This window comes from Crinia signifera, chromosome 2 (assembly GCF_055691185.1).
Source record: "Crinia signifera chromosome 2, ASM5569118v1, whole genome shotgun sequence".
Classification (NCBI taxonomy): domain Eukaryota; kingdom Metazoa; phylum Chordata; class Amphibia; order Anura; family Myobatrachidae; genus Crinia; species Crinia signifera.
In genome coordinates, this window is record NC_139218.1 from 194,544,977 (window position 1) to 194,572,513 (window position 27,537).

The following is a 27,537-nucleotide window of genomic DNA, read 5'->3' on the forward strand; positions in this document are numbered from 1 at the left end:
GTCGACCTTCCCATTGTCGACCTAATGCTTGTGTCGACCTTCCAACCCTATTGACCTTAGCCATGTTGACCTTCATGCAGTTGACCCTATGACCCATACCGCTTGAATTACAGTCTTACAAACAAAAAAGGACAGTGCATCCCATAAGATCAACATACACATTATATTGGCTGAAGGTTGGTCTATCACAGGCAGCTGCTCATCTCTGGACCAGAAGGCATTCATAACAAAAAAGCACTGAGTTACTAAGTTTAAGAGAAAAAAAAAAAAATAAGTTGGCCAAGTTGTGGTTCTCTATCAGTTTCCAGCTTGCCTCGCCACAGTTTTATATTATATACTGGGGGAATACTATAACTGTGGCATGGCATGCAGGAATGTGTAGTTTCACAATAACTGGAGACACAATGGTTGACCAGACCTGGTTTTGGATCTTCATAACAATTACGTTTTTCATTCAATTACACAATTGACCTACTGCATAGGCAATCGCACTTTGGAAGTCTTGTGAGAACATTCATTATCCGTGTCATTGTGTAGTAAAGATAATATACTTATTTGTTCAAATGCTGTCTTTGATCAATACTTGATTATGCATTCAATTGTCCCTGTCTTCTTAAAATGTACCATATATTATACACGGTACTTGTGTAATATCTGGGCGCCCGATTTTTTCATCGGGTCTGAAAAATCGCGTCTAATCGCAATGCATGCGACCAAATCGGCCGCGATGAGACGCGATCGACCCGATTTTTCCATAGGAATCAATGTTAAATGGTCCCTGAGACCCGATTTCCCATTAGGGGCAATGTTAAATGGCCCCCCCATTTTGGTATGCCCCCTCATTGTTAACGACACCCCACCATCATCGCCAACCCGAAGCGTGGAGAGCGCAGCGAGCCCGCGAGGGGCGTCGGTACGCGCCCTCCGACTTATTTCATACCCCCACTATCCACGCCGGCGTTGTGCGCTCGCCACGCTTCGGGTTTGGTTGCTCGCTGCTCTCGCCACACTCTATAAAATCAACTCCACGCCAACGTGGATAGTGGGGGTATGAAATAAGTCGGAGGACGCGTACTGCCACCCCTCGCGGGCTCGCTGTGCTAGCCACACTTCAGGTTGGCGTTGATGGTGGGGTGGCGTTAACAATGCGGGGGCATTTGGGCCAATACACCGAATGGTGGGGGCATTTAACATTGCCCCTAATGGTAAATCGGGTCTCAGGGAACATTTAACAATGATTCCTATGAAAAAATCGGGTCGATCGCATCGTGGCCGATTTGGTCGCATACGATTCGACGCGATTTTGCCGCAAATCGCGTCGCATCTTATTTGTATGCCTTAAGTCAGTGGTAGCCAACCCTAGCCCTCGAGAGCTACCAACAGTTCACATTTTCCAGACCACCTAGCTGCTGCACTCATTAATCACTGACACATTTTAAAATATACACAGATGGAGCTAATTAGCTCACTTGTGATTCTGTGAGGAGACCTGCAAAACATGCACTGTTGGTAACTCTCGAGGACTGAAGTTGGCTACCCCAGCCTTTAGTGAAGGCATACAATCTTGAAATCGGGCGCCCAGATATTACACAAGTACCTTAAACACTGTTCTACCCCTGCACTAGGCCTTCCATGGTATCGGCTTATTACATATATAAATCTTATTGCTATGTCAGACTAAACTAATAAAAATAAAACTGACAAGTGGCAAAATAGATCAATATGTGTTCAGTGATGATTGGCAACTTTGACCAATGGATTGTTACCATAAATAGTTATTATAACGGTGTTTTATTTTTATTTATTTTTTAAATACAGTTTCTGTTGGAAAGCAAATGGTCAGTTCCGCTGTTCATCAGTGGCTTTGAGAAAACAGTACAGTAAATTTCGGAGGTATAGCAAAACATATTTTGCAGCAATTGTAATTCACTTTAATATAAGTGAATATTTCTGCTGTCTGTTATAAGGTGTACATCGCGTATGTACACGTTTAGATTAATCACTTTCCAAACTTAACCAAATAGGAATTTAAGTAACTATCATTAAAATATATTTGCATACTTAAGGCCAGATTCTTTTCTCTATCATGCAGCAGGTGACACTGGAACTCACATTGGGTTTAGAGCTGGGACAGCTGGGAGCTAGGCACTACTAATTTGATTAGGGAAGGCTACTCCTCCCCTCTAAGCCCCATCAGCCCCCAGTTAGAAAATTGTGCTCAGGGAGCTGGTCACCATTCTACCTGCTCCTGCAGGTTGTTCGTTTTTCTACTATCTACACTGTGAATACAGAGCCCTTCCCTGCTTATTTTAAAAGCTTGGGTCCGGGTCTCCTGCGCCTCTGGTTCTGAACCAGGTTGTCGGTCAGGGCCTCTCTAAAGGTGCCTGCCCAGACGTTTGTGCTCCTGCCAGCCCTATGCTACAAAGGGTCTGCCAGCCACTCAAGCGGTAGCAGCCTCAGGGTAAGTACTATGCTTTTTTTTTCCCCCTCCTAACTGCTGCCGTTTTCACGTGCAGCGGCGCCGCCATCTTGGATTCACGCCGCCGCTGCAGCGCTGTTCTCTTCCGGCTCTCCTGCTCTGGTTCCCCTGTCCTAGTGTTTGTAGGGGCAGGGGTGTGCGGGAGTGGAGCGGGTGGTCAGCGGAGCGCTGGGCGCGAGTGAGAGGTGCGCGCTGCGGCGCTGTTACAGACGCTGCTGGGGAGGGGGTGATGTAATGTTTAGGCTTTAAGCCTGAGGCAGGCACGGCGCGGCCCTTTGCTATGCGCTACACACACACACACACACACACACACACACAGACAATTGTTGCTATGTGTAAAAAGCTGCTCTTTTCCTATTCCATAGGACTACTGCAGCCAGCGACTCCTGTTAACCCCTTGTGGGTAGATATTTAGGGGTGAATTCTGGGGTTTCGAAGCTTGTTTCCCTCCAGGTCCCGCAGCCCCTGGTGTCTTTAGTGTGGTGTGTGTGTGTGTGTGTGTGTGTGTGTGTGTGTGTGTGTGTGTGTGTGTGGAGGACGCAAGAGGTAGTGTGGACCGGACTTGCGCGGGGAGCATGACGGGCAGGTCAGGCACCAAGGCTTCCAAGAAGGCATTCATTTGCACTTCTTGTAACATCAAATTTGCTCAATACTCTGCAGATGGCAAACCAACGCTTTGTCAGGTCTGTTCTGCCTCCCCTACGGGGTCTTTGATAGACGAGCCCACTGCTCCTAACTGGGCTTCCCTGCTAGCAGGGAATATGTCCAAATTATCGGCGGAATTGGCAGAGTCACGCAGGGCTGAACCAGCGTGGGCCTCAACCCTGGCTAAGTCTGTGGAGTCCTTAGCTTCTTCAATGAATAGGACCCAGAAACAGGCTTCTGTTAGCCAGAAGCGGCCTTTACAGGCTGCGTTTCAGTCGGATGATTCTGACGAGGAGCCTCCGTTTAAAGAAATGGAGGAAGGAGAGTAAGAGGAGGTGCAGGATGATCCTGTTGAACCGGAGCCTACCCCTGGGGGCGCTGAGGCCCTTATTATTGCAGTGAAGCAGGTTCTTAATTTACCTGAGGACCCTGCTCCTCAACCGCAGGAATTGTACCTGTTTGGTCTGAAAAAGAGGTCTGCTATTGTTTTTCCTTGTCCAAACCAGGATCAACTTTTAGCAGCCTGGAGGAACCCGGATAAGCGTTTTCAGATGCCTAGACGGTTTCCATCGTTATATCCCTTTGATCCAGCTGCTTTAGGCAAGTGGGAGACTCCGCCTCCAGTGGACGTGTCTGTGTCCAGGTTATCCAAGAAGACGACATTGCCGGTTCCGGGAGCTTCTTCTTTGAAGGATCCATCGGACCGCAAGCTAGAGGCCACCCTTAAGACCATTTACACGGCAGCGGGTGCCCAGCTTAGACCTGCCATAGTATCGGCCTGGGTAAACAAGGCAAATGCTAGATGGGCAGAAATGATCCTAGAGGGTTTGGATTCAGGTATGTCTCGGGATGAGATTGGTCAATTAGCAGAGCACATAAAGGAGTCTGCAGCCTTTTTGGGTGACGCGGCGAAGGATATTTCGCTTATATCTGCTCGTATTTCGGCCAACGCCATTTCCGCAAGGAGAGCATTGTGGCTGCGTTCTTGGCAGGCAGATGCCGAGTCCAAGAGAGCAGTAGAAGGGCTTCCGTTCACAGGAGACATCCTGTTTGGACCGGAGCTTGATAAGTGGATTTCGCAGGCCACTGGGGGGAAGTCAGCATTCCTTCCCTCAGCAGCTCCACCTGCACGGCATCACTATACGGGACCGTCTTTTCAGTCCTTTCGTCCGCAGCAGTCCTTTCGTGGTAGAGGACGTGGATTTCAGGCCTCCAGAGGCTCTCGGGCTAGAGCCCGCCCTCAATCCAACGCTCGACCACAGGAGCCTAAGCCACCTCAGAAGCCGGTGGCATGACGGTTTGCCAGCTTTTGTGGGGGATCCGGTGGTGGGAGCTCGCCTGTTGGACTTCAGAACCCAGTGGTTCTCCCTTTCGGAGGACCCTTGGGTTCGCAGGCTCATTTCGGACGGTTATCGAATCCAGTTCGACCTTCCTCCCCCCCCACACGTTTCTTCACCACGGCTCTTCCCGTGTCTCAGGACAAGAGGTCTGCTCTTTAGGGGGCGATAGATATTTTTGCTGAAGTCTCAGGTTATCATCCCGGTTCCGTCGACACAGAGAGGCAAGGGGTACTACTCAAATATTTTTGCAGTGCCCAAGCCAGACGGGTCAGTCAGACCCATCCTAAATCTCAAGTCCCTGAATCTATTGGTATCATACCAACCTTTCAAGATGGAGTCGATTCACTCTGTCACAGCATGAACTCGTTCGGTTCCAAGGATGCAATCATTGGACATCAAGGATGCCTACCTTCATGTTCCCATTTGGAAGCCTCACCAGGCTTACCTAAGGTTTGCCATAGGGAAGGATCACTTTCAATTCAGGGCCCTGCCTTTTGGGTTATCATCGGCTCCCAGAGTTTTCACAAAGACTCTCAGTCATTATCGCCTCTACGACATCAGGGGTGACCATAATTCCATATCTGGACGATCTGCTCATCAAGGCGTCGTCGGTGGAATTACTGGAGGAACACGCGCATCTGATGGTTCGGACCCTCGTCAGCCTGGGTTGGTTCCTAAATTTCAAGAAGTCCACTCTGACTCCTTCCAAGAGGATTCTTTTTTTGGGACTCTGGTTGGACACTTCGGTTCAGAGAGTGTTCCTACCGGAGGACAAGATCAGTTCCATAACAGCGATGACCCGCAGGGTTCTGCAACCGCGTCGAGTTCAGCTTCACTTGTGTGTTCAGCTCTTGGGAAAGATGGTGGCTTCCTTCCCAGTGGTAACGTGGGGAAGGTTCCATTCCAGACCTTTCCAGCTGGATCTCCTAAGGAAGGGAGCGGGGTCGCATCTGTCTCTACACAGACTGGTTCGGCTTTCAACCCGGGCTTGTCAGGCCCTACTCTGGTGGCTTCACTCAGAGCACCTCAGACAGGGGCGAAGATTTGCCATCTGGGACTGGATTCTCCTAACCTCAGACGCAAGTCTGAGGGGTTGGGGAGCAGTGGTGCTCTGTCTTCGTCTGCAGGGGAGATGGGACTTCAGAGAGAGTCAGTTATCCATCAACGTGTTGGAGCTAAGGGCAATTTACAACGCCTTGCTAGCAGCACAGGATTATCTTCAGGGAAGACCAATAAAGATTCAAGCAGACAACGCCACAGCGGTTGCCTATGTGAACCGACAGGGGGGCACGAGAAGCAGGATGGCCATGGCAGAGGTATCCAAGATTCTGCAATGGGCAGAAAGCAGGCAGGTGATTCTTACTGCCGTGTTCATTCCGGGAGTAGAGAACGTGGAGGCAGACTTTCTCAGCAGAGAGGATCTACATCCCGAGGTGTTTCGGGAGCTCACGGATCGTTGGGGGACTCCCGAGGTGGATCTGATGGCATCCCGAAAAAACCATCAGCTTCCAAGATATGTGGCAAGGACAAGAGATCCTTACGCCATAGGGACCGACGCCCTAGCAATGCCGTGGACATTCAGGTTCGTGTACCTGTTTCCTCCTCTTCCACTTCTGGGTCAGGTTCTAAAGAGGTTGAAAAGAGAATCCGTCCAGGCAATTCTCATTGCCCCATGTTGGCCGCGCAGAAGTTGGTTCTCCGACATTCAGCAGCTTCTGGCGGACGAACCATTTCCTCTTCCCCAGCGGCACGACCTTCTTCAACAGGGTCCGTTCCACCATCAGAAGTTGTCGTCCCTCCATTTGACGGCGTGGCTCTTGAGACCGAAGTGTTAAGGGCGAAGGGAATTCCAAGTTCAGTCATTCCGACTATGTTGAGGGCTCGTAAGCCATCCTCGGCGGCTCACTATCATCGCATCTGGCGTGCCTATGCGGACTGGTGCAGATCTCAGGGTTGGCCTTTCAGAACTTTTAAGTTGTCCAGGATGTTGTTGTTCCTCCAGAGGTGCTTGGACACTGGTCTGCGTTTGGGATCTCTGAAGGTGCAGATCTCGGCGCTATCCATTCTTTTTCAGAGGAAGGTAGCACTCATTCCTGAGATCCAGACTTTCCTTCAAGGAGTTGTACGGGTCCAGCCTCCGTTTGTCCCACCAACACCTCCTTGGGACTTAGCCTTGGTCCTTTCTTTCCTCCAGTCCAGGACTTTTGAGCCTTTAGAGGAGGTACCTTTTAAAGTTCCTCGTTTGGAAGACAGTTCTACTACTGGCTCTAGCTTCAGCCCGCCGAGTGTCTGAGCTGAGCGCTTTCTCTTGTAAGGCTCCGTATCTTATATTCCATGAGGATAGAGCGGAGTTGCGCACACATCCGTCTTTTCTTCCGAAGGTGGTGTCAAAATACCACGTGAATCAGCCTATCGTGGTTCCTGCCTTTCGGAGTGATTCTTCTTCTCAGTCTACATTGGATGTTGTTCGGGCTCTGAGGATTTACGTGGCAAGGACTTCATCTATCAGAAAGTCTGATTGTCTTTTTGTTCTATATGACGCTTTCCTCAGAGGATGGCCGGCGTCGAAACAGACTTTGGCCAGGTGGATACGTCTGACCATTGCACAGGCGTATGTGCAGGCAGGGAAGTCGCCGCCTTCTACGGTGAAGGCACATTCCACGAGATCGGTGAGTACATCCTGGGCCGCTCAGAGGGGAGCCACGGCTTCTCAGCTCTGTAGGGCGGCCACGTGGTCGTCAGTGAACACGTTTGTTCGCTTTTACCACTTTGATACGTTTGCCTCTTCATCTACGACTTTTGGTCGTCTGGTGTTGCAGGATCCACAGAGCTCCCTCACCCGGGGCATGGTCTTTGGAACCTCCCCAATGTGAGTTCCAGTGTCACCTGCTGCATGATAGAGAAAAGAGGATTTTGGGTACTTACCGATAAATCCATTTCTCTGAATCGGCAGGTGACACTGGACGCCCTCCCAGCTCTGGAGTTTTTCCTGCCTTTTGTGTTCTTTCGTGCAAGTTCGGTTACTTTTATAGTATGATTTGATGAATGTTGTTGTCTCAATGAACGATTTACTATTTCCATCTCTTCTAGTAGGACAATTTCCTAACTGGGGGCTGATGGGGCTTAGAGGGGAGGAGTAGCCTTCCCTAATCAAATTAGTAGTGCCTAGCTCCCAGCTGTCCCAGCTCTAAACCCAATGTGAGTTCCAGTGTCACCTGCTGATTCAGAGAAATGGATTTATCGGTAAGTACCCAAAATCCTCTTTTAGCCATGTCAATAAGTGCTTGTAGACTCTAGGGCCCTTATTCTGGTTCAGTTGCAAGGGCAAATTGGTTCTCAAATGGACAAAACCATGTGCACTGCAGGGGGGGGGGGGGGGCAGATGTAATGTGCAGAGAGAATTAGATTTGGGTGATTTTATTTTGTTTCTGTGCAGGGAAAATACTGACTGATTTATTGTTACACTGCAATATAGATCTCACTTTGAAGTGAAACCCCACCAAAATCTAGTTCTCTCTGCACAAGTTAGATCTGCCCCACCTGCAGTGCACATGGTTTTGTCCATTTGAGAAGGAATTTGCGAGTAAACCAGATTAAGGGCCTAGGTGTATACACAAAGTAAGATTTTGGCTATGTTCGATTTTGACTGCGATTTTCCCCGGAGACCAGAATTATATAATAATGGCTATATTTACTTGAGATTTTGACACTGGCCAATTTTGTCTATACTAAAACACTAGACAATATAGTCAAAATTGGCTTGCCTGCACAATCTATTTTTTTCTTACAATGGCGATCCCACGGGGGCACGCATCAGCAGTGCAAGCTGTATACACACTCTACCCTTTGTGCTAACTTTTTTCCAATTTGACCTATATAGTCAAAATTGGAAGCAAAATCACACCATATGTATGACTTTTGTATACCTTCAAGTACAAGCCCTATTCCTTACGCGGTAAAACGTAGTGTGTGTAAGCCTAGTACAGCTGTCCCCTACGCAGGGCCGGCACCACCACTAGGCATCTTTAGGCATTTGCCTAGGGCCCCGGCCACTGGAGGGTGGTAATGAGCCGCCAAGGAGAGCACCGGAACTCATCCCAGCAGGGTCGGGGAGCAGGTGAGTGATATGACCCACCACCACCCCCTCATGCCCCGTGGCATCAGCAACAATCTAGTGCCCGAGGATTATTATCGGCAGGTGGCATCCCCCCAGCTAGTGATTGGCAACAATCCCTGTGCGGTACCCCAGGCAGGCCCCGTGCGGTATATATGTGTGTGTATATAGAGCAGGGTAGGATCTATTGAATCCAATAAGGGCACTCACCAGCGTCTCATCATGTAGAATTTATTGGTACATTACCAGTCAAAGAAAAGGGTGTAGGTCTACGTTTCGGCCACCAGGTGGTCTTTCTCAAGACACACAGCAATTGACGTCTTCACAGCATAAAGGTCAGGATACCTGTGTTTATATATGTATGTATGTTTAAATTCAGAACATAAGAGAAGAGGTGTAGGAGATCATTATGTAAAGTCTTACGTTTTTCGTCCATCGGACTTTATCATTGGGTTACATGATTGATCCAAGCTGTTATATTACTTGTTGTATGCTTCTTGGATACTGATTAGATGATACATTTGTATTTAGTACTGTAGTTTCACCACTCTTCTGGTAGCAAATTAATGGTTTTTAATGTATGTTCTCAGGTGACAAAGTGTGCACAAGCTGGGGAACTGGATGCTGACACAAGGCACAAGATTTTCGATGCAGTTGGTTTCTCTTTTCTAAACCGCCTACTGTTTTCAAAGACTACACCTGATGGGTGTCCTAACCACTTGTTCCGAAGCCTTGGGCTGACTTTGTTAGCTTGTTTCTGCACAGACCCCTCTCTGGCTGCACATCCGCAGGTTCTTAATAAAATTCCTATTCTTAATGAAACTCTGCTTACCTCATGCCCCCTCGACAGCAAAGACTTGACTGCCATGATAGAAGATGCTTACCAATGTCTTGTTGGTATCATGACACCCCCACAGGGAGTTAAACACTTGGTCTCTGGTGGCACGGTATCTTCACTGTGTCAGGCTTATTTGAACCACAATCACGGCTGGAAAAATGCCCTCCCAATACTCACTGCTTTGCTCACTTCTATGCCAGAGAAATGTTGGAAGAAAAGCAACAGAGAATGTCAGCGCCTCTTGGTTAGACTCAGTGAAGAGTTTAATAATGAAGAGGACATCCGTAAATTCCACCTAGTAGAACTCCTTCCTATTTTCCTTCCACCTTCGCCAGTTTTGCTTGAAACCTCGTGGGGCACAGACTGCCTTAAACATTTATGCAAGGGTTTACTTAAAGTTCTGAGTAATAAGCTTAGTATATCCCAGCGAGATCCAGCATTAAAGCTTGGAGCATGCCTTTCTCACACTTACAGTTCATCCTGGATCAAGGTTGAAGGCAAAGCAGAAAGTTCAAGATTTTTGTGTTTACTAGTAAACCTGGCTTGTGTGGAGATCAGGATGGCGCTGGAAGACCCTGAACCACTTGATTCAAGACAGACTGTTGCCACAGCATGTTATGCCCTGGTTGAGATGGGTATTCATGAGTGTACAAAAGAGGAGGATCATCCAGTGCTCAGAGAGGAACAGAAGCTGCAGCTCATCCAAGTAATGCAGGAGGCCTGTGGATCCGTCATGTTCTACTTACAGCAGGTAACCGCTGCATTCTTTGTTAAACTGATGTATAGCTGTAGGCAATAAGGGTCACACAGAACTTAATCTTGGGACAGTTCAATCAATTGAATAGAATATGTACAGGTATTGGGGGGATGGGGGGGGGCTGTATTTCTAAATATTTGGAAAACTCTGACATCTCTATAATGATAGATTCTTTAACAAACCCCCTCCTTTTCAACTGAACTGAGATCAGTTTGGCTATGTATCCATAGGCCTGCATGTTCAGCAGGTCCTGGTGAAGTCACTGAACAATATTGTATAGTTATCGTTCAGTGTGTACACGCAATACCGGCCACCTGCAGCTGGTAGTGTGTATAGGGCTCAAGTGTACTTTAATGTACCAGCCAGTGTAAATCCTGTAATTCAGCTGGTTATCCCTCCATTGTGGTTAAGGTACTGTAGCATTCATCTTATAACCCTAAGCTTGCAAATATTGGGAACTGTGGGCCTGATTCGGAGTAGCAATGCACACAGATTGCAGATTTCTTTCTCTTGTGCATGATGAATTCCAATTATACTTGCACGGACTGAGCACACTAAAATGGGCTTTTCTGATTCTGGAAGTACATGGAACTTTTCTGTCATGGATGTGTTTGTTGGCTTGCATGCTTGATCATAGTGTGTGAACGGAAATTGGACATGTGTCCTATCTTTTAAGCCCAACATGGTTTTGGTGTAAATCCAGATATTAATAATGATGACTGCTGGCATAAAAACTAGTATCATATTCTTCCAAACGCACACATTTTTATATACACAGCTTTATTCTCACATTATCTTTAGTAGACAAAGTAAGCAGACTGCAACAGCTGAATGGAGAAGCTGCTGTTTGTGCCAGCATCAGGCCCTGTGTACATCCGTCAACCGGCCCATATTAGTGACACTGGAAACTGGGAAATTAGGCTTTTGCCAACTATGCATTAATCATGTGCTGATATTACACGATGTATGACTTTTTTTTAAGCACATTTGAAGCCAATAAACTTCCATGGAAACAATTTGTTATACCTGCTAGATAGTGGATGTGTTGCTTGGCTCTGGTAAAGCTTACTGCAAAGTATATGGACTCCTAACTCATTTGTCCCGACTCATGTTTCAGGTGGGATGGGAGAGGCTAGAAGATCCCTTTGTCCTTGCCTCAGTGAGATTGCTTGGAGCATGGCTAGCTGAGGAGACATCCTGTCTCAGGCAGGAGGTCATCCAGCTGCTGCCTTTCCTGACTCATTACATGCGGACTTGGTATCAACGTGGAGTTTCCTGCAGGGACCAACCCAAGGAAGTGTCCCAGGTGGCAATACTGAGCAGCAATTGGGGCTCAGTATGGCCTGGAGATGCAATAAGGTATAGATATGGTGCTGCCTGCCATCATCTTCTTATCTGTACATAATTGTATGCATTTCTGTAATGAAGAAATTACTTCCCTTTTGGTGCAAGGGTCTCTTTTTGCCACGTAGTACAGGGTCACAAGTGATATTGATTTCAAAATATGAAAACCAAGACAAAGTAGTGGAATATGATTGACATTTTATTTCCAAATTAAAAATCTATTGACCACAACCATTTTAATGGTAAAAACGGTGTTACCAGAACTGTGAAAGTTGGGAGCATTTAGTTAGAGGCACCGTGCCCGAAGCATGGAGAGCATATGCATTTCCACTCATTTTACTCCACATGTGAGGAATATATAAAGTTGCACAAAATCTTGTGTCGATCATTTTCATGTTAACCGTTTGTACCTGTTGATCTTTTCTGCTTTATAACTTTTGCATGTCTACCATTTATGGTAGACCTGTTGACTCTTTACTGTAAAGCTATTGAACCATGCCCTATATTACATTTATTCTGCCATTTTCTATAAGAGGTTATGTAGCTTTAATTGTACTGATAAGACCACCCATTGTAGATTGCCTAATATGCAGGTTACACGCATGACCATTTTACTTTTTCAGCCCTAGATTGGATTCATTTTCAGTTGACCTTGGTCCTCAAGCCACACTAATGTTGAGTACACACTGAACGATATATCGCTAGTCTGTTGGCCAATGTGTACCAGCAATCTGTCTGTGAACTACATCATTCAGACATATTGCGATGGCTGTGTAGCACAACAAATGAGCGAATTTATGTAAATATATATCGGCACATTGTCCTGTGTGTGCATGCGATCCGCCGGCTGCCCTCACACTCAATGCACAAGTTGAGTGTGCATTGCTGCCAGTGGTTGACCGTGCAATACATATGCCTGCCCAGTTGTGATGTCCGTTACAACTGATAGAGCAGAGCACACTACCTGATCCGTCTGCAAATCAATTGAACTGCAGATATCTTTGGGTACACACTGGGCGAAATATCGTCAATGATACTAGCAGCCGAGGGTCATTAACAACCCCCAATACCCCCCTGTGTTCTGTGCATACAGCAAATCTGACAATATTATCAGTGACTGCATATACGGAGTCGTGGGTGGGTAACCTCACTTGTCAATATCGTTCTCACGTGGCACTGACATTAACCCCTTCCTGACAGAGCCAGTTTTTGCGTTCCTGACAGAGCCCTTTTTTTCAAATCTGACATGTCTCACTTAAGTGGGGATAACTTTTTTTTGCTTTTACTTATCCCAGTGATTTTGAGATTGTTTTTTCGTGACACATTGTACTTCAAATTAGTGGTAAATTTGGGTCGATACAGTCTGTGTTTTTTTGTGAAAAATACCAAAATGTCGTGAAAAAATGGAAAATTTTGCAATTTGCAAAATGTTAAATTTTCTGCTTGTGAGACAAATAATCATACCACTCAAAATAGTTAATAACTAACATAGACCATATGTCTACTTTATGTTTCCATCATTATTTCAACTTCCTTTTAATTTTTTTGGACACTAGGAGGCTTACAATATGAATAGCAAATTCTCAAATTTTCAAGAAAATTTCAAACACTGATTTTTTTAGGGACCAGTTCAGTTCTGATGTGACTTTGAGGGACTTGTATGTGAGACACCCCCATAAATGATACCATTTCAAAAACTGCACCCCTCACAGTATTCAAAACAGCATTTTGGAAGTTTGTTAACCCTTTAGGTGTTTCACAGGAATTAAAACAAAGTGTAGGTGAAATTTCAAAATTTCATTTTTTTTGCAGATTTGCAATTTTAATACATTTTTCTAAGGAACACAGTACATTTTACTAGAGAAATGTGACTAAAAATTGATTCCCCCAATTCTTTTGTTTTCATAAATATCCTATATGTGGCCCTAGTGTGCACGTTGACCAAACCACAGGCTTCATAATAGAAGGAGCACCTACTTGATTTTGGAGCCTCCTTTTTATGAGATTATTTTTTAGGCACCATGTAGGTTTCTAGGCACCATAAGATGCTAAAAGTTAGGAACCCCCCCACAAGTGACCCCATTTTGCAAACTACACCCCTCAGGGAATTCATCTAGGGGTATAGTGTACATTTCAAACCCCCAGGGGTTTCACCAATTGTGGTACAACTGGGCAGTGAAAATGAAAAGTTATTTTTTTTACACAAAAATGCAGTTCTGGCTCCAAATTTGTCATTTTCAGAAGGTATGAAGGAGACAAAGCACCCCAAAATCTGTGCCCCAATTTCTCCCGAGTACGGCAATGCCTCACATGTGACCAAAAAATACCATTTGGGTGCATGGCAGGACTCAGAAGGGAAGGAGTGATTTTGGGATTTTGCAGCTCAGATTCTGGTGGAATTTTGGTGGGTGCAATGTCGCATTAGCAAGACCCCCCAAGCACCAATACAGTGGAACCCCCCCACAAGTGACCCCATTTTGCAAACTACACCCCTCAGGGAATTCATCTAGGGGTATAGTGTACATTTCAAACCCCCAGGGGTTTCACCAATTTTGATACAAGTGGGCAGTGAAAATGAAAAATTAAATTTTTTTACACAAAAATGCAGTTCTGGCTCAAAATTTTTCATTTTCAGAAGGTATGAAGGAGAAAAAGCACCCCAAAATATGTGCCCCAATTTCTCCCGAGTACGGCAATGCCTCACATGTGACCAAAAAATACCAGTTGGGTGCAGGGCAGGACTCAGAAGGGAAGGAGTGATTTTTGGATTTTGCAGCTCAGATTCTGGTGGAATTTTGGTGGGTGCTATGTCGCATTAGCAAGACCCCCCAAGCACCAATACAGTGGAACCCCCCCACAAGTGACCCCATTTTGCAAACTACACCCCTCAGGGAATTCATCTAGGGGTATAGTGTACATTTCAAACCCCCAGGGGTTTCACCAATTTTGATACAAGTGGGCAGTGAAAATGAAAAATTACATTTTTTACACAAAAATGCAGTTCTGGCTCAAAATTTTTCATTTTCAGAAGGTATGAAGGAGAAAAAGCACCCCAAAATATGTGCCCCAATTTCTCCCGAGTACGGCAATGCCTCACATGTGACCAAAAAATACCAGTTGGGTGCAGGGCAGGACTCAGAAGGGAAGGAGTGATTTTTGGATTTTGCAGCTCAGATTCTGGTGGAATTTTGGTGGGTGCTATGTCGCATTAGCAAGACCCCCCAAGCACCAATACAGTGGAACCCCCCCACAAGTGACCCCATTTTGCAAACTACACCCCTCAGGGAATTCATCTAGGGGTATAGTGTACATTTCAAACCCCCAGGGGTTTCACCAATTTTGATACAAGTGGGCAGTGAAAATGAAAAATTACATTTTTTACACAAAAATGCAGTTCTGGCTCAAAATTTTTCATTTTCAGAAGGTATGAAGGAGAAAAAGCACCCCAAAATATGTGCCCCAATTTCTCCCGAGTACGGCAATGCCTCACATGTGACCAAAAAATACCAGTTGGGTGCATGGCAGGACTCAGAAGGGAAGGAGTGATTTTTGGATTTTGCAGCTCAGATTCTGGTGGAATTTTGGTGGGTGCTATGTCGCATTAGCAAGACCCCCCAAGCACCAATACAGTGGAACCCCCCCACAAGTGACCCCATTTTGCAAACTACACCCCTCAGGGAATTCATCTAGGGGTATAGTGTACATTTCAAACCCCCAGGGGTTTCACCAATTTTGATACAAGTGGGCAGTGAAAATGAAAAATTACATTTTTTACACAAAAATGCAGTTCTGGCTCAAAATTTTTCATTTTCAGAAGGTATGAAGGAGAAAAAGCACCCCAAAATCTGTGCCCCAATTTCTCCCGAGTACGGCAATGCCTCACATGTGACCAAAAAATACCAGTTGGGTGCATGGCAGGACTCAGAAGGGAAGGAGTGATTTTGGGATTTTGCAGCACAGATTTTGGTGGAATGAATGGTGGGTGCTATGTTGCACCAATACAGTGGAACCCCCCCACAAGTCACCCCATTTTGCAAAGTACACCCCTCAGGGAATTCATCTAGGGGTATAGTGTACATTTCAAACCCCCAGGGGTTTCACCAATTTTGATACAAGTGGGCAGTGAAAATGAAAAATTACATTTTTTTACACAAAAATGCAGTTCTGGCTCAAAATTTTTCATTTTCAGAAGGAATGAAGGAGACAAAGCACCCCAAAATCTGTGCCCCAATTTCTCCCGAGTACGGCAATGCCTCATGTGTGACCAAAAAGTGGCAGGACTCAGAAGGGAAGGAGTGATATTTGGATTTTGCAGCACAAATTCTGGTGGAATGATGGTGGGTGCTATGTCGCATTAGCAAGACCCCCAAAGCACCAATACAGTGGAACCCCCCCACAAGTGACCCCATTTTGCAAACTACACCCCTCAGGGAATTCATCTAGGGGTATAGTGTACATTTCAAACCCCCAGGGGTTTCACCAATTTTGATACAAGTGGGCAGTGAAAATGAAAAATTACATTTTTTTACACAAAAATGCAGTTCTGGCTCAAAATTTTTCATTTTCAGAAGGTATGAAGGAGAAAAAGCACCCCAAAATCTGTGCCCCAATTTCTCCCGAGTACGGCAATGCCTCACATGTGACCAAAAAATACCAGTTGGGTGCATGGCAGGACTCAGAAGGGAAGGAGTGATTTTTGGATTTTGCGGCTCAGATTCTGGTGGAATGAATGGTGGGTGCTATGTGGCATTAGCAAGACCCCCGAAGCACGGTGAAATGATGAACCTAATAATCCATAGATGTGTGGTATATTTTAAAACACTCCTTTATACATAGGCCGGGTTTGTCGGGGCAAGTGTCACACTGGAAAATAGTTTGCTTTCTTATTCCCTTTTTATAGCAAACTTTGCACCTTTTTTGTGTCCTGCCCTTTTTTCCAGTGGAGGGGATTTCATCAGGAAAATGCTGCCCTGGTACAATACGGGGGCCAGTACTAGAAGTACTGGGGCCCTCTGCCTGCTGGTTCCCAAATATTAGGCCCTTTATGACTTCCTCTTGAAAGTGCATAAATGTCCCCCTCTGGCCGGTAGAACGGAATAGCACGTAAGCGTTATACAGTGCCATCTGGATGATATACACGGCCAGCTTCTTGTACCAGATTTTTGTTTTCCGCAGGGCACTGTACAGCTTCAGTACCTGATCTGAAAGATCCACTCCGCCCATGTACCTATTGTAATCCAGGATACAATTAGGTTTTGAGGTGTGGGTACTGGTACCTCGTACAGGGACGGAGGTGGTACTGTCTCCGTGAATTGTTGTCAGTATAAGGACATCCCTCTTGTCCTTATATTTGACCAACAACATATTTTCGGTGCATATTCCCCTGCTTTCACCCCTTCTCATTACTTGGGCAATGTGCGTTTTTGGGAGGCCTCTTTGGTTCTTGCGCACAGTACCGCAAGCTGCTGTACCTCTTGAACCAAGGGCCTTAAACAGGGGGATGCTAGTGTAAAAGTTATCCACATAGAGGTGATAACCTTTATCCAGGAAAGGGTGCACTAAATCCCAGACAATTTTTCCACTAACACCTACGAGGGAGGGGGGGCATTCTGGCGGTTCAATTCTTGAATCCTTCCCTTCATATACCCTAAACCTGTGAGTGTACCCTGAGGTGCTTTCACACAGCTTATACATTTTTATGCCATACCTTGCCCTCTTACTGGGAAGGTACTGGCGGAATTTAACCCTTCCTTTAAAATGTATAAGGGACTCGTCTATGCAAATGAATTTATCTGGGATGTACATGTCTTCAAATTTGGCACTGAAATGATCAATGACCGGCCTGACTTTGAATAGCCGGTCAAAGGTGGGATCATCTCTGGGTGGGCACTGTGCATTATCGTTGTAATGCAAAAATTTAAGGATCGTCTCAAATCGAGCCCGGGGCATGGCCATACGGTAAAATGGGGTGCTGTACAGAACATCTGTACTCCAATATTGCCTAATTTCTGGCTTTTTTACTATGCCCATATGAAACACCAGACCCCAAAACGTCATCATCTCTACTGCATCTACAGGGGTCCACCTAGCAAATGATGACGTGGGGTTTTGAGCAATAAACTGCTGGGCATATAAATTAGTTTGGTCCACCATTAAATTTATAAAATCATCAGAGAAAAATAATTTGAAAAAGTCAATTTCTCTGAGACCTGTGGAATCAAATTGGATTCCTGGCATGGCCAAAAACTCAGGAACCTGGGGCTCAAAATTGTCTGGTGGTGGGGTCCATACGAGATCAATTATTGGGGGGGGGGTCTCAGCTGCTCTACGGGGGCGTCTTTGAGGGGGTCCCTCATCACCAGAGGAGGAAGAGGAGCTTAAGGCGAATCCTTCAAATTCCCCGCTTGCATCACTGGCTGTGTCAGAGTCAGAAGCAAGCATGGCATATGCCTCCTCCGCTGAATACATTCTTCTGGATGACTGGGATGACATTTGGGATGCCATTTTTATTTTTGTGTTACTGGTAGTGAAATGTTTCAACACGTGTATAGTGTAGGGGGGGGTACAAACTTTATTTCAACCCGGGGGGTATGTAGTGCAGAAAAAAAAAATACTTTATACAAAAAAAAAAAAATTGAAGGGGTTAAAAAAAAAAAAAATTGAAGGGGTTAAAAAAAAAAAAAGGTCCTGCGCCAAAAATTGAGCACAGATGTTGGTCAGTAACGTCCGTCACTGAACAGCGCTCAAAGGCAACAGGAATTTGATAAAAAAAAAAAAAAAAAATAGATCAACCCTGTGCCGAAAAAGATGATCAGTGATGTACGTCACTGATCAGCGCACAGCGGCCACAGGACACCCACAAAATCACAGTGTGTGTAAAAAAAAAAAAAATTTTAAAAAGACCCCACAGCACACACACAAAAAAAAAAAAGGTGATCAGTGATGCGACACTGATTACCAGTGAGGGGCAGCAGGTGCACAACCTTTGGTGCAACTGGCAGGTATATATAAAAAAAAAAAAACCTCTGCACCCCCAAAAAGTTGCTGATCACCTCAGATATAGTGATCAGCACAAAAGGCGGGGACAGCAGACACAAAATTTAGCACTCTCTATCACTCTGTCACTATCTCTCTCTATCTCTCTATCTCTCACTATCTAACACTCTATGACACTGCAGCAGCAGCACTGACAGGTATATATATATATATAAAAAAAAAACTGCGCCCCCAAAAAGTTGCTGATCAGTTAATTTATACTGATCAGCACAAAAGGGGGGGCAGCAGTCAGTTATATAAAAAATATATAGCACAATCTGTCACTATCTCTATCTCTCTATCTCTCTCTATCTCTCTATCTATAACTATCACACTGCAGCAGCACAAAATATAGCACTCTCTGTCACTAGGCCTCTCTATCTCTCTCTATCTCTCTCTATCTCTCTCTATCTCTCTCTATCTCTCTCTCTCTATCTCTCTCTATCTCTCTCTCTCTATGTCTCTATCTATAACTATATCACACTGCAGCAGCACAAAATATAGCACTCTGACACTATCTCTCTCTATCTCTCTCTATCTAACTAACGCTATTACACTGCAGCAGCACAAGTTCACAACACAGGAAGTCACAAGTAACAGGATCCAGGAAGCATCCAGCACACTACAAGCAGTGATGAAGCAGGCAAGATCAGGTAAGTATTTGGCAAGGTTCAGGTCAGTATACTGCGGCAGCTAGGCACGGTGACCGCACTGCACGCAATTCCAGACCGGAATGGCGTCTGCAGTGCAGTCACCGTTAGTTTAAACCCCCCTCCATGGCTGTGATTGGTCCGTCGGTCCGACGGACCAATCACGGCCTTTGGGGGCGGGCGGGGTGAGGTGGGGTGACACCAGTGTCACCCTTACACCCCGCGGTGATTGGTGCTGTACTTTACAGCACCAATCACCTCCGATCGCTTGTCACCGGCGAACGTTATTCGCCGGTGACACAGAAAACGCTGTAATTGGCTGTTCACACTGAACAGCCAATCACAGCGATCGCCGACGGGGGGGGCGGCATCGCAGCCCCCCCTGGGCATGCACGGACATGTCTGCTGTCAGGGACAGCAGACATGTTGAAACTGTCACCGCGTCTATAGACGCGGTGACAGTTACAAGCCATGACGTACATTTACGCCATGTGTCGGGAAGTACTTCCCGACCATGACGTAAATGTACGTCAATTGTCGGGAAGGGGTTAATGATAACCATACCAGTGGCTGCAGGAACCTGTGTACCCAGCATAATAGTGCAAACACACTGTGCAGGGCCGGATGTATAAAGCTTAAAAAAGTGATAAAGTGGAGAGTGATCAACAGCCAGCCAATCAGCTTCTACATGTAATTTTTCAAACCCAGCCTGTAACATGTTAGGAGTGGATTGGCTGGCTGTATCCACTCTCACTTTATTACTTTTTGAAGCTTGAAACATCTGGCCCATAGTCAGTGGCCGTTAGTAATATTACAAATCTTCCTACATGTTAAGATTAGGAGCGGCAACCAATGGCAATATGCATCAGCATCGTGGTATAGAGTACACACTGGACTATGTAAACCAGTGGTTCTCAAACTCTGTCCTCAAGTACCCCCCAACAGTGCAAAAACTCCACAGGTGGAGCTAATTATTTCACCTGTGATTCTGTCTGGAGACCTGCAAAACATGCACTGTTGCGGGTACTTGAGGACCAAGTTTTAGAACCACTACTGTAAACAATTTGTGGTTCAGAACCTGTATTTATCTTTCACCTTGTTTGTGATGTGTACACCGCTTTAGTTATGGCTAGGCACAGAGGATTAAATCATCTGTGCTCAAGCATGGACAGCTCTAAAATCTGGACTGGTAGTGTGCCTCGAGGAGGTTGGGAATGCCTTGTTTAGCATTTATAAGACTTATTGCCTGTCGGCTGATTGATCAGTTCTGGACAAGATGGCCGTTCTAGATACTTGAACTTTGTTAGCCTGTGCTAGTGTTTGCCAAGGGAGAATTAGATTTTTCTGCTTATTGAGCATGACCCCGGAATTATTGTATTGAGGAGCTTACTATAACGGGTTTTTTCATTTGCTTTTAAGTATTCTGTTTATTGACTTCAATATTTTAAGTCCGTTTTTTTTTTATTAAGATACTTATGTTGAAAATACAATAGATATAGCGGTACTTGTTTCCTAGCACGGCCACATATCTTATGGATCGTGTACCTTTAGTTAAGGTACACGATCCATAAGATGGACCCGATTTCCTTTGAAATCAGGTCCATTTGGCCGGCTAGGACAAAATATCGGGGGCATCGCGTCGGTCGGGACCGTTAACAATGGTCCCGACGCGATGCCCGCGATTTCCCCATAGGCTTCAATGTTAAAAAATATTTTAACATTGAAATCGTGTCGGGAAAGGTAAAATATCGGGGGCATCGCGTCGGTCGGGACCATTAACATAGGTCCCGACGCGATGCCCCCGATTTTTACATAGGCTTCAATGTTAAAAGATTTTTTAACATTGAAATCCTGAAAAAATTTGAAAAATGTGAAATGGGCCAATATGACCCATTTCACATTTTAGATGTCCCCGTCGTCACCCCACAATAGACGCCAACCCGAAGCGTGGCGAGCGCAGCGGTGCGCGTCCTCCGACCTTTTCATTCCCCTACTATCCACGTCGGCGTGGAGTTGAGAATAGAATAGTGTGGCGAGCGCAGCGAGCCACCGAGCCCGAAGCGTGGCGAGGGGACGCGGATACCTTCACAGTTATACGCGGGCTTCACAGGTGTCCGTGGCGACGCGGACACCTGTGAAGTCCGCGAAGGGACGCGTTTACCTGTGAAGGTATCCGCGTCCCCTCGCGGGGCTCGCCACGCTTCGGGCTCGGTGGCTCGCTGCGCTCGCCACACTATTCTATTCTCAACTCCACGCCGACGTGGATAGTAGGGGAATGAAAAGGTCGGAGGACGCGCACCGCCGCCCCTCGCGGGCTCGCTGCGCTCGCCACGCTTCGGGTTGGCGTCTATCGTGGGGTGGGGTGTACGCCGTGACATTTGGGGGGGTTGGGAATATTTTACATTGAATCCAATGTAAAATCGGGTCCCAGGGACCCGATTTACATTTAATAAAAAAAAAAAATCGGGTCCAAAATCGGTCGGTCGCGACGATCGCATCGCATGCGACCAAATCGCATGCGATGCGATCGACCCGATTTTTCCGACACGACCACCCCGATGTAAATCGGTGTGGCCGTGCTAGGAAACAAGTACCGATATAGCATTCAAAGAATAAACAGGGCTAATCTTATAAATACAGCATTGTTTCTACAGCATTTTTACTGATCAACAAAGATTACTATAATATGCTATACTTTGTCTTTCATTGCTCCTGGAGATCTGGGATGGGCTTGCGTTGCCACAAATTGTGTAGTGATTCTGCGACCCACCTCAATAAAGGAATACTATTGTGTAGCTACAGTTGGGATTTGTTTACTCATTTTAGAAAGTTGACTCGTGCACTTTTTTATTTGTTCTATGTATGGCTGAGAGGTGTTGCTGTTGGGTTCACCACTCACATTCTACAGTCTCCTGTAAAAGTGTATTTGTTTTACTGCATTCCTTTCCTACATGTTTTAATACTTTACAAGTTTATCTAAAAGCACTAAAATAAAGTCCACTTTTATCATTCTTCAGTTCTAGACCAGTCTCCGCACAAAACCCATGGATCTTTAGCATTGCCTTGATTTGTTTTTTGCAATAATCCATACTCTATGCTACCCCCCACAAGGTTCTTGCTTCCTGCTCTGTGCCATTTGACCGCTGAAGAAGCTCCACGCAGAATACTGATCTCTGAAGGAGTTCATTCTCTCCTCTGTGAATACTATCAATGGCAATGGGAGATGTTCTCAAATGAAGATTTGTCCAGTGACACAAGACATATAGCAGAACTGAGTCTGCAGAGTTGCTGTGGGGTGTTCCTCAACCTGGTGGTGACTGAACCAACTCTTGTTGGGTATGTTTGGGGTATTTGAATATTACTTGGCTATCCAGTACCATTTGTATACCTTTTTTTTTTTTTTTTTTTTACTCTTGTAAATAGATTTTTGAGGGCACTGGAAATGAACGTTATGTTGAACCACGTACTAATATTGAAAATATTTCAAACAAGATTTTAATTACAGCTCAAAATAGGTGTTCATCCTTTTTTGAGGAATTTCCTTCAAATTTGTGTGTGTGTATGTCTTGTATACTTTCTGTGTGTAACAAACACTGCCATCTACTGGCAGCGAGTGAAGCTACATCTTTCTTTCACACATACAGAGGCAATCACACATACAGAAACACAGAGGCAATCACAAGGTAGCAGACTAACTTTCAAAGCTTTTGCTTCAAGCTGGCTTACTAGTATGTTTATATAATATAATAATAAACTCTGAAAATATTTGGCAGATGATATCAGATATGCATTGCACAGTGATTATATCCTATAACAGTGGTTCCCAAACTTTTTTGAAACACGGCACCCTAGAGCATCAAAATGTTTTCAAGGCACCCCTAGGCCATGTTTCTTATTGAGAAATTTAGGAAAAAATATTAAATGTAAGTACATTGTGTGTATATGTCACAGTTATGTGGTGAGTGACAGGATTTGCTCCTGTTTGTCCACATATATTATGATTTGGCAGCCACCAGCACTAGTTTTGCCTGTTACATTGACCATTAATATGAATTGATCCTGGTCCACCAACCCAAGGCACCCCTGCAAGTGTCCTGAGGCACCCCAGGGAGCCTAGGCACACATTTTGGGAACCACTGTCCTATAACATAAGGAAACCGACATAGACTATACAACGATAATAGAGAATTGAAGAACATGTTGCGCTAGGGCCTAATCATCCATCTATATTGGGGTATCTTCAGGGCCGGCTCTACCATTAGGCAGCTTTAGGCAGCTGCCTAGGGCACCAGGACGTGGGGGGGGGGGCACCAAGTCTGCCTATCACAAAATGAAGGCGGTCTATGAGGATCCATGTTGTAGACCTCACCTCTAATATTTCCTTTTGAAGCATACTGACCTACTTTGTTGCCTCCTCCTCCTTGTACTCTGTTGTGGGTGGCAAAGGGGAGAGTGCAGGGGGCCTCCAGGGAAAGCAGAGGACTTGCTAACCTCCCCAGGGGGCTGTGAGGACCACACAATTTTATTTAAAAGCCCCCTGCCATTCCATGTTAGGCAAGTATTTCTTAAAGCAGGCATGTCCAAACTGTGGCCCTCCAGCTGTTATGAAACTACACATCCCAGCATGCCTTGCCATAGTTTTAGCATTCCCTAATAGCAAAACTGTGGCAAGGCATGATGGGATCTGTAGTTTCACAACAGCTGGAGGGCCATAGTTTGGACATGTCTGTCTTAAAGGGTTTGAAAGTGGGTATTGGTGGAAGTACAGTATGGGAGGGGGGGCAGTACGTTGAAGTTTTGCCTAGGGTGCTGAGAAGCTTTATACCGGTCCTGGGTAACTTTGACAACCAAACGCATTAAGTACTATGAAGTTAATCTAAATATAACTTTCCATATGGAATATATAAAATACTTTTTCTTTAAGTAGAGAAAAGGAATTAGTTTAAACTTTAATGGTTTTCTTTGCAGTGGAGCTTAAAATTAATAATTGTTTACGGCCACCTCTGGATGTCCTCTGGCCCTGTGGAAGCATTCCAAAATTGCTCACTGGAGGGTGAAGGGTCAATAATTAGATTATCCATGGCATATTTTATTAACTTTAAGCCAAAAATGTCTGACTTTCAGACATAGCCGAAGGCAATTAAATAAATCTGCATTGTCTTCTCAACACATAGGGCATTTATGACTGTGAGATGAAACCATTCTAAAGCCACAGTGTGGGCTGACCTATGTTCTATGGTGAATGTTTAAAAATTCCCTATAAGAGCTGATTGGAATAATACGACATGAGTTGGATACGTTTTTCACCAAATCAGTTATAATATCAGGAAAATGTTGTTTCGATTTGAGGTAAACCTGAATTCAAAGAATAATCTATTATATTGTGTAGAATATAACAGATGCAAAGAAGAAAGTGTTTGTATCAGAGATCCGCGCCACAGGACTGCAGCAGCATACACACCAGGGATTACCAATCCCACAATACAATGTCCCAACGAAAAATGATGGATACACTTGCGCTGTCCCAAGATGGACTTCACTTGTCTTTATAAGATGAGACTTGCCAGCAGATTCTCAAATATAAAAACAAAAATAGAGCAGCAACGGTCAGTAATTTGTTTTTATATTTGAGAATCTGCTGGCAAGTCTCATCTTATAAAGACAAGTGAAGTCCATCTTGGGACAGCGCAAGTGTATCCATCATTTTTCGTTGGGATATTGTGTAGAATGTTGTAATGTCTTGAAATTGCCTTTTAGGGAATGTAGAACAGAACTAAGGGTATTATTCCAATCTTTATCCAAAATGTACGATTGCAGTACATTTTCAATATACAGTAGGCTTATTTGCTTTCAGAAGCAAAAGCTAATTGACTACGTGTCCAGGCATTACTATTTAAAAATGCCAGGAAATCTGCTAGTCAGCCAGGTTAGAGCATGGCCGAATAATGTCTGTACACTACATGACACCCTGGCAATGTGCGTAGATCTTACTGGAACATACTAAAGGCCCATACACACTTAACGATTTTCACCTGAAAATCGGTCAAAACAGCAGTTTTGAGCGATTTTCCGCTGAAAATCGCCTAGTGTGTATGGCCCACCGATGGAAGACTAGCGATGATGCGCGCTCCCGCATCATCGCTAGCAAAGTCTCCCATCTGCTGGTTCTACCAGCATGCCAGCGATGATGGCTGCTTTCTCAGCCATCATCGCTGAGTGTGTACAGCAGCCAGGCTGAAAGCTGAGCTGCTTTCTGCCCGACTGCCGCCCTGCGTCCTCCCCCAGCTCCCGCCCCCGGCTCTCCTGCGCTGTTGATGATGGAGCATACTCACCGGCTCCTGCCCCGCTCTGCCGCTGCCATATCCGCTGCTCTGCCTTCTCCCACGCTGGTGCCGACCTGCAGCTCTGCTCCCCCGGCCTCACATCCCTGCGTGATGCCCTGCCCCCTGCACTGTGTGGAGCATACACTGCCCACCAATGATTTTTCTAAAAGCAGTAATATATACATGACTGACACAGGCCAGCCATGTATATATTTCTGTCACCACTGCCCACCAATGATAATTATAAGGTAGTAATATATACATGGATGGCACATGCCAGTCCTGTATATATTTCTGTTACCACTGCCCACCAATGATATATATGGCAGTAATATATACATGGATGGCACATGCCAGCCATGTATATATTACTGTCACCACTGCCCACCAACGATAAATATAAGGCAGTAATATATGCATGGATGGCACATGCCAGTCATGCATATATTACTGTCACCACTGCCCACCAATGATAATTATAAGGTAGTAATATATACATGGATGGCACATGCCAGTCCTGTATATATTTCTGTCACCACTGCCCACCAATGATATATATGGCAGTAATATATACATGGCTGGCACATGCCAGCCATGTATATATTACTGTCACCACTGCCCACCAACGATATTTATAAGGCTGTAATACAGATGGGGCCGCTCTTCCCCTTGCCGCCAGCTTGCCATATTGCTGTAGCTGGCAGGAGATGGCGGACGGTGAGACGAGTGTCTCGTTGCTGAGAATGTGGCACGCGAGTGTCTCCTGCGTGCACGCCCCATTCTGGCAGGCAACGTGGGACGGCACAATGGGAGCTGCTCCGATGCAGCGGCCCCATCTGTATATACATTGCTGGCACAGGCCACTGCCCACCAATGTATATTTCCTCTACCTCCCCCATGGCAGCCATCACTTATGGGTTCTTCCCCTATTGGGTAGCTTTGGAAAGGAAAAAAAGACGCCCCTTCTCCATAAAAGGCTCCTCCTCCTTCTCTCTGTGTCTTTTTTTCCTTTCCCAGGAGGGTAGCATGTGGTTTTTTATATGTGGCTTACCCTGTGAAGTAGGATCTGGTTCCCACCGTCGCCTTGAGCGTTCAGGTGGGGACAAAGTAGCCAGGATCTGGTGAAACCTCTGCAAGCCGCATGCCGTCCTCAGGTTTGGGCGGCTAACAAGCGGTGGCGTCCAGGGAGGCGAGGTGGAAGTCTCCTGCCCGGAATCCAGGTGAGACCGGGCGGACGTCGTCACCCGCGGCAGACGGCGGGTGACAGACAATCAAGCAGGCCGCGACGCGGCGGAGCAGCGCGTCTCTTATGGGCACAGAAGGATGACGCGGCAGGTGCTGGCGCCGGCGTCTGACGCGGAGGACGTCTGACGCGGTGAACGCCGGCGTCAGCGTCTAGCGCGGTGACGTCAGGACGCCGCGCCGACGGATGACGCGGCTGCCCCTGACGCGCAGACAGCACTTCCCTTTAAAAACGGGGAAGTGTATGGAACGCTGTACCACCAACGAAGGAGGCAGCTTCACGACAGGCAGCTGTGCTATACAAGAGCGGTGAGTGTGCCATCTGGGGAATGTGCCATCTGGCTCCACGACCGATTATGTGAAATACCCTGACATAGGTATATATTTGATTGTAGACAACCTTTGAGGGTCAGTACTAAACATGGAGGAAGAAAGGAGGCAGATCAGTCAGAAGTCAGGGTAAGCCACAAGAAGAGACAGCAAGGAGAAGGGAGAAAAATCCAGACACAAGAAACTGCACACGGCTAAATGCCTTATGTGCAACTTATCATTGCCGGACAAATACATGGGGAGTGTATGCGAGAAATGCAAAACCCCACAGTTATTACCCCTATCACAGATGTCGGGGCTGGTCGACATGCTGAAGACGGCTCTTGCCGACACGTTTGTGACCAAAAAGGACCTGGCAAAAAGTACGGGGAAGAGAAGTCGCTCTAGAGTGAGCGAAGCATCGGCAGAGTCTGGGGAGGAGGTAGCAGATACAGCGGCAG

General features: G+C 45.9%; 1 protein-coding gene across 2 annotated transcripts in view; it reads left to right on the top strand.

The window, feature by feature from the left end:
• The window catches only part of NCDN (neurochondrin), a 39,307-nt gene that overhangs the window by 2,131 nt on the left and 9,639 nt on the right, over positions 1 to 27,537 (top strand). Inside the window, exons 3-5 of one of the 2 annotated variants that reach the window (XM_083173492.1) lie at positions 9,169 to 10,167; positions 11,291 to 11,532; positions 22,314 to 22,538. In XM_083173492.1, the coding sequence (XP_083029618.1) occupies positions 9,169 to 10,167; positions 11,291 to 11,532; positions 22,314 to 22,538 (1,466 nt within the window). The remainder of the gene's footprint in view (positions 1 to 9,168; positions 10,168 to 11,290; positions 11,533 to 22,313; positions 22,539 to 27,537) is intronic. The other variant, XM_083173493.1, reaches the window with a different exon arrangement.